Source organism: Microtus ochrogaster, chromosome 8 (assembly GCF_000317375.1).
Source record: "Microtus ochrogaster isolate Prairie Vole_2 chromosome 8, MicOch1.0, whole genome shotgun sequence".
In the NCBI taxonomy this organism is placed as follows: Eukaryota; Metazoa; Chordata; class Mammalia; order Rodentia; family Cricetidae; genus Microtus; species Microtus ochrogaster.
The window spans coordinates 5,755,336-5,762,262 of record NC_022015.1 but is presented as its reverse complement, the minus strand read 5'-3'; the positions used below and the strand labels follow the sequence as shown (position 1 = coordinate 5,762,262).

Genomic DNA, 6,927 nt, shown 5'->3' with positions numbered 1-6,927 from the left:
GCCCACACGTGTACCATGCTCCCACACGCCCACACGTGTACCATGCTCCCACGTGCCCACACATGTGCCATGCTCCCATGTGCCCACACGAGTTAGAGGACTACTTTCCAGGAGTGGGTTCTTGCCTTCCTCCGAACTGTGGTGGAGTTTCATTCTGTCTCTACTCTGTGCACTTAGGGTAGCTGTCTCCTGAGCTTCTGGTGCAGTTCTGCTGTCGGAGCACTGAACTTACAGATGTGCAGGACTGCATCTGGCTTTTTACATGGGTTCCAGAGATTGAACTCTGGGGGTTCTTCAGGCTTGCTTGCTGAGACTCTTCCTTGTCCAAGAGCCTGTGTTTTAAGGAAGCCTAGGCCTGGAATGGTAAGAAGCTGTGAGTGGCGAGGGAGGAGCCATCAATAGCCAGACTTGGTTGGCTTTATTCGAGCTCTCAGACTATGGAAACCAGGTCGGAATTGCAGTGTGATTGACAGCTAAGGGAATGGAGGAAGCGAGCGAAGGCTGTTGGGGAAGTTCTTTGGTGAAGCTGGGTCTAGGGCAGAAATTTTGTTAGTGAATTAGCTATAAGGCCAGGCAATGGTGGCGCACACCTTTAATCCCAGCAGTCAGGAGGCAGAGGCAGGCGGATCTCTGAGTTTGAGGCCAGCCTGATCCGCAGAGCTAGTTCCAGGACAGTCTGGGCTATACAGAGAAACTGTCTGGAAAACAAAACTGAGTGGTAAGAGCCAGTCAGTGCAAAGTAATTAGTTGAGGAAGGCAGGGATGCAAAGAGGGAAGTAGTTGTTAAAATCTAGATACTTAGTGTCTGAGTTAGAAATCTACCGTTTGGCCATCTAGGCTGGAGCAGACCCATAATTCCCATAATTCCTTCAGGAGACTAGGGCAGGAGGATCACTAGTTCAAGGTCATAGTGGTTTATATCTGAAGATCCTGGAGAGAGATTTGGGGGGAAAGGGAACAGGAGTGGGGGACAGGTAATGACCTCTGTGGCTGAGAATCATAGTTCAGTGCTTCCTGGGCTGCTTAAATCCATGTAAAACATCTTGGTCCCCATGTTGCGGATTGACACACTAAGTGCAGTGAAATGAGCTAGGCGAGTAACCATCCTCTCGGATATCTCCGCAAGGTCAAGTTACTGTAAAGGTTTCTCAGCACGTGGTTTCTGTTTCTGCATCTCCTTTGTGAATTGTGATTAAAGTGCAGGTCCTGCTTCAAGCAGCACCGGCAGCGGTGGTGCATGGGGACTGCCCACGGTGGTGCAGGGCACCGGCCTCAGATGTACACGGGGACCAGCCGCAGTTTTGCACGGGCACCGGCCGCAGTGGTGCACAGGGACCGGCCACAGAGGTGCAGGGCACCGGCCGCAGTGGTCCACGGGCACTGGCCACGATGATGGTGCACAGGGACCAGCCACAGAGGTGCAGGCCACCGGCCACGGTGGTGCAAGGCACTGGCTGCAGTGGTGCACGGGCCCCGGCCGTGGTGGTGCAGGGTACAGGTCACAGAGGTGCAGGGCACCGGCCACAGTGGTGTACAGGGACCGCCCTTGGTGGTGCAAGGGCACAGGCCATAGTGGTGCACGTGCGGCTGGAATGGTGTTTCCAAGCGACCCCTCTGATGTCCTGGCTAGGCTGATTAGTCCAGGTTAGGCTCACTCAGCACGCTGTGTAGGTCAGAGAACAACATGCTTGTGTGAGTTGGTTCTCTTCTACCATCTGGGTCCTGGGGACTGTAGTCAGGTCATCTTTGGTGGTGTGTGCCCTTACTCACTGAGCCATCTCACCCGCCCCTGCTCTTCTCTTAATTCTTAAAAATTACTTAAGGTAAAAGAAAATTGTCTAAGCATGTAATGGCTTAAAATATGAGCCTGTTACTAATCAGTATGCTCGAGAGAGGGGTATTTTGAGCACTGTGAGATGGTGATGAATGCCATCTTGTGTGACGACACCGTGAATGTTAAGTGAAAATGGCCTGAAATTGCAGTGCAGTCGGATGATAACCGTTAGGAATTATGCATGTAAATTTTATTTGTGTTGACATCTTCAGTTACAGATGACCAAATCTCAGCTCTAGTCAGATTCAGCACAAAGGTGGGCCCTTAGTGGTTAACGATGCAGCTAGGGGCAGGTGGAACAGAGATGGGGATTGTGAGACCCGTTCTCTCGGAAGGTGAGGATGAAGACCTCTTTGGTGTGAGGAAGAGCCGGTGAGTCCTGAGACCAGAACAGCGGAAATGACTGGGCCCAGCTGTCGCAGCTCCGTAGAGGTGTGGCTGTGGCTCGAACCCACATCCCTTGGGCTTCACCCCTTTATGGTCTCTGCCCTTCCATCCTTGGCTACATCACTGCCTCTGAGCCCCTGGGAGTTTGGAAACAGGTGCCTCCTTTAAATGTGACATTTAGTACAGATCTTTTGCTTTCAGTTCCACGAGATTTAAATTGAAGAATTAGAATTAGTCCTATGCTAATTAACATGTAGCTGCTATTTATAATTTGTTACTGAATTCCAGTCATTTTCAAAGGGGATTGATTTTCCTTCTGTCTCCTTTGGGCAGTATGAAGGAACCAGAAGAATGGGGGTATTGAAATCAGTTCCAAATAACAATGTGGAGGAAATGGCTGTCTTTCTTGGTTCTGAGTTTTAAGAAGAAATTAAACGTTCATGGTTTGGTCTTGCTTGGGTAGTAGGATGCATTTCTTTAGGGTGGAAATATTGGACTTCTTTGCAGTTTAACGCAATGTCACAGAATTTTTAAAGCTGGGCTTTAAAAACTCCAGGTCAGACTGTCGTGGAATGTCAGCTGAGGCCCATGCGACTGAGCTCCCAGGATTCGACAAGCTATTCATTCATTCATTCATTCATTCATTCATTTTTGAGGTAGGCTTTGCTGGCTTAGAATGGCCTCTCTAGTGTACGGAATACAGCTTCCACTGTGTGTGATCCAAGATTTTGTTTTTGCTTTTTATTGTCTGAAACGTGGAGGCTTATTGAAAACTGGGCACAGATCATGTGACGGAGAGGATGTGTTGACACAGCCACGCAGTTACTGCGGATAGGTTGTGATGTGGGTGCCAGAGTGCTGGAGGCCTGCAGTGTGCGCTTTCCCGTTGCTTGCAGCCCTCGCAAGCTGAAAGCATGCGCATGAGCTCTAGTGCAAATGGGAGCACAGCCCGTGTTCTCTGCAAGCTTTTCACTTGGGAGTCCAAAGGAGCCCAGGTTTTAGTCTCATTTACTCTAGCAGATTTACCTCAGATAAAGCACATTGGGCAAGCCTGGTGGTTGTGGGAGGCAGAGGCAGGCAGATCTCTGTGAGTTTGCGGCCAGGCTGGTCTATAAAGCGAGTTCCAGAATAGCCAGCGCTCCATAGAGAAACCCTGTTGCCAAAACCAAAACCAAAAATACCACATTGGCCTGGTGACAGGAGATTGACCCAATGTCTGATTGGGAAGCAGAGCTCTGAACATCTTACAAGTGGGTTCTCTTTTATTAGCCCAAGTGGGAGTCCAAACAGATTGCGTTTGTAGTTAAAAACATCTTATTTCCAAAATGATTGATTAGCTGGAAAGAATGACAACCACCTGACATGAGACTTCGGTAAGAAAGAGATTTGACATCACAGATTTCCCACTGCAAACAACTTGTGTTTCTCAGTTTCTTCTTGGCCACCAGCCAGTTTTCTGGGTTTTCAAAAGTCTCCCAAGTCAGGATGAAAATTATCCCCAACTGGGATCAGAGAAGAAGAGTATATGTTAATGAACCCTGCCACCCTCTGAAGGAACCTCGGTTATCATGGAGGATGTTACAGAAGTAGGCTACTTCATGTTCTGGCTTTGTGGGAGCCTAGCCAGTATGGATGTTCACCTTCCTAGACCTGGATGGAGTGGGGAGGACCTTGGACTTTCCACAGGGCAGGGAACCCTGACTGCTCTTCGGACTGGAGAGGGAGGGGGAGAGGAGTGGGGGGAGGGGGAGAAGAGTGGGAGGAGGGGGAGGGAAATGGGAGGCTGGGAGGAGGCGGGAATTTTTTTTTTTTTTTTTCTTTCAATAAAAAAAGAAGTAGGCAGGGCAGATTCTTCATCAGGACTTTTTGGGGGTGGGTGTTGGGGGTCCCCAGTAGAATTTTAAGCTTCTCATTTCTTTGTATTCTATTCCTTTGAAAGAGAAAGCAGTTCATTAAAATATCTAAAAATAATGTTGGAAATAATCCAAGCTTCAGATGGGCAAGGGGTATGATGCCAGTGGCCCACCTCAAGGGGACAGACGCCCCATCTTTTCCTGAAAAATGAATGGGGTAACAAACTGAAAAAAGACCCAACCCTCCCACCATTTAATGGCCTAAAAACAAAGACAGGCCCACTAAGGTTTATTTTTTATTTATTTTTTTTATTGAACAGGCGCTCTTGTGTTAAGGAAAATACATATTTGGGGGTTGTACATAGATGTGACTGGAAATAATCCTGATGTGTTTAATGCAGATTCTTAAAGTAGTATATCCAGAGTACTGTGGGCGTCTTGCCCACAGTATGTATTTGGATGAAGCGGTAATAAACACAGACTTGCAAAAGAATGTGAAGATAGTTTCAACAGATGCATGAGCAGAACCTGCCGATGAGCTCACAACAGAGACAAATGTCCCTGTTTTCTGCTCGTGGGTTGTTGTTAGACATGGGTTCAGTGTGCTGCTGATGGCTTGGACGTCGGTGGAAACCCCTGGCCTTCCTTTGGACTGTCCATGGGGAACATGCCTGAAGCACAGGCATGGCTGAATAAACCTTCTCTAGGTTTGTGTCTTAATCATGAGAATAGGTTGCCTTTCTCCTCTCTAACTATAAACTATCAGGGACTTAATAAGTAGGAAGATAGCATTTTTGTTGAAGAATTGACACGGGGGCTTCCTGGCAAACTTAGCAGGTAGTTCTCAAGAGTTAAGATGCTTTATTCTAAGGAAGTTTGGGGAACCTAAAGGGTCTGGATCTGTAAGAAGATTTTAGTCACATTTGGGACAGTTATCCAGTTTACTGCCTCCATTGGTCCAAAGAGGAATCTGCTGGCAGGTCACGCCCTGGCACCCTAGGACATCTATGGCACCAGCAATCGAAACCCAAGAGAAACGTAGTTCATGCCTCATTTCCTTCATCACCGCCTACGGTTAAATAAAGAAGCCACCGTCACCTGCTGCTTTTGTGGTGTCACAAACCAGTGTCGTCGGGTTTGTAGAATAAAAGCCACCCCGCCTTCCTGCTTTTCCTCGAGGGCCCGGAGAGCTCGTGCGCGAGGAGGCTTTACCGAGAGATATCTGAAGTTGCGCTAAGTGAAAAGAAGAGAAATGGCTTCTGCAGGGGTCTCAGGCCAAAGGCGAGAAAGGGGATTCTGTCCTCTGCATCTGATGGGTGTCTCCTGCATGCTGGTTGCTTCTCCTTGTGGATGTGGCCAGGGTCTCTGTCCTGCTTGGCCAGGGGGATGCTCCAGAGGGACACATTTCAGTTTAGTACAAGGTGAACCAATGCTACTCACTTCGGTGTAGGAAGAGGGCTGCCTGAGGACAGGGGTGCCCCACTTGGCCTGCACCCACCAAGACGTATTCAGACAGGATGTCCCTTGGCATCCATAAGACTACTGGGCAAACCACGCCGTAAAAATGAAAACTAGTGGACACAATTTAACTCATCGTAAACAAGCAAACAAACCACCCAGCCTTATTGGTGACTGGAATCTGAGATGCAGCCCTGGGGGAATTGCACCCGGCTAACAAGGGTGCACATTGCACGCTCTGATCTCCTTCTTGTCTTTGCAGCTGGTAAACTGGGAGCTTTTGAACCTCTTCTTCACAGTCATGTAACGCTCCTGGATCCCGCCTCCGCACAGTTTGGTGCATTCTGACCAGGCTGTCCACGGGCGCATCCGACAGCCTGAAAGCGAGAATATGTAGTTAGGCTGGCAGAATGCGAGCAGTGACTTCCTGCAGGACTGTCCATGAGTTGTCTGCCACTCTCTGCTTCTCCATGTAATGAGTGGTTGGATTAATTAATGCCTACTAATTGTATTAGGGATTGCTAGCTCATATATGGTGGGTTGCAAAAGCTATGACCATTAATGTCCTGATCGCTTCCTGTCGGAGGTCAAGAGTGTTTCCCCACCCCTTGAACTTAGGCTTGGCTTGCTTTGGCTAATGGGGTACGAACAAAAAATTGTGCCTGAAAACAACTTAGGTGTGAGCAAGTCGGGGTGACCTCATTCGAGGGACCCTGTGGCAAGAGGCCCCAGAAAAGCAGGTGAGCCTGGGGTTGCTCTTCCAGCTCCTCTTGATTGTGGCTGTGCAAACGAGAATGAGTCTAACACAGCCAAACCTCAGAAGAGTGATACCAAGCCAGCTGGCCTCTGTGCCACAGGATCATGGCTAAAGGTTTGTTTAAAGTACCGACTTGTAAATGGTGACCAGCCCGGAGCACTGAACTACTTCGTGAGCCTCCCTGCCCAAGGTCTCAGCCTACCCATTACTAAGTCAAATGAACAATTCTTTTCTTCTTCCTATGAAACATGACGATGCCTTCCTCAAAGGAATCCCTCTGACCACCAGCGATGAGGTTCCTGTTTGCATACATCAGTAGCACTCGGGAGGCAGGGGTTCTCTTGTCTGCACACACCAGCAGCCCTTCATACATTTCATCTTTGAAGACAGCATGCTCATGACTATGTATGAGGTACCTGTTTACCACACCACAGCGAAGTTTCCTGGAGAAACTGCTGAGCATATAGCTGCCTTTAACTGGGACTGATGACTGCCTTCCTGCCACAGACATCTTGGTATAGAATATTCCTAAAGAAAGGGCCTGTCGACTTAGTTCATCTCTACACTGGAGAATGAGCTACCTTTTTCTTTCCTTTCCTTTCCTTTCCTTTCCTTTCCTTTCCTTTCCTTTCCTTTCC

General features: G+C 48.5%; 1 protein-coding gene across 1 annotated transcript in view; it reads right to left on the bottom strand.

The window, feature by feature from the left end:
• Positions 1-4,361: 4,361 nt before the first annotated feature.
• Positions 4,362-6,927, bottom strand: part of Spon1 (spondin 1) — a 301,648-nt gene continuing 299,082 nt past the window's right edge. The window contains exon 16 of the mRNA XM_013347692.2: positions 4,362-5,909. Within this exon, the coding sequence (XP_013203146.2) occupies positions 5,746-5,909 (164 nt within the window). The 3' untranslated portion in view covers positions 4,362-5,745. The remainder of the gene's footprint in view (positions 5,910-6,927) is intronic.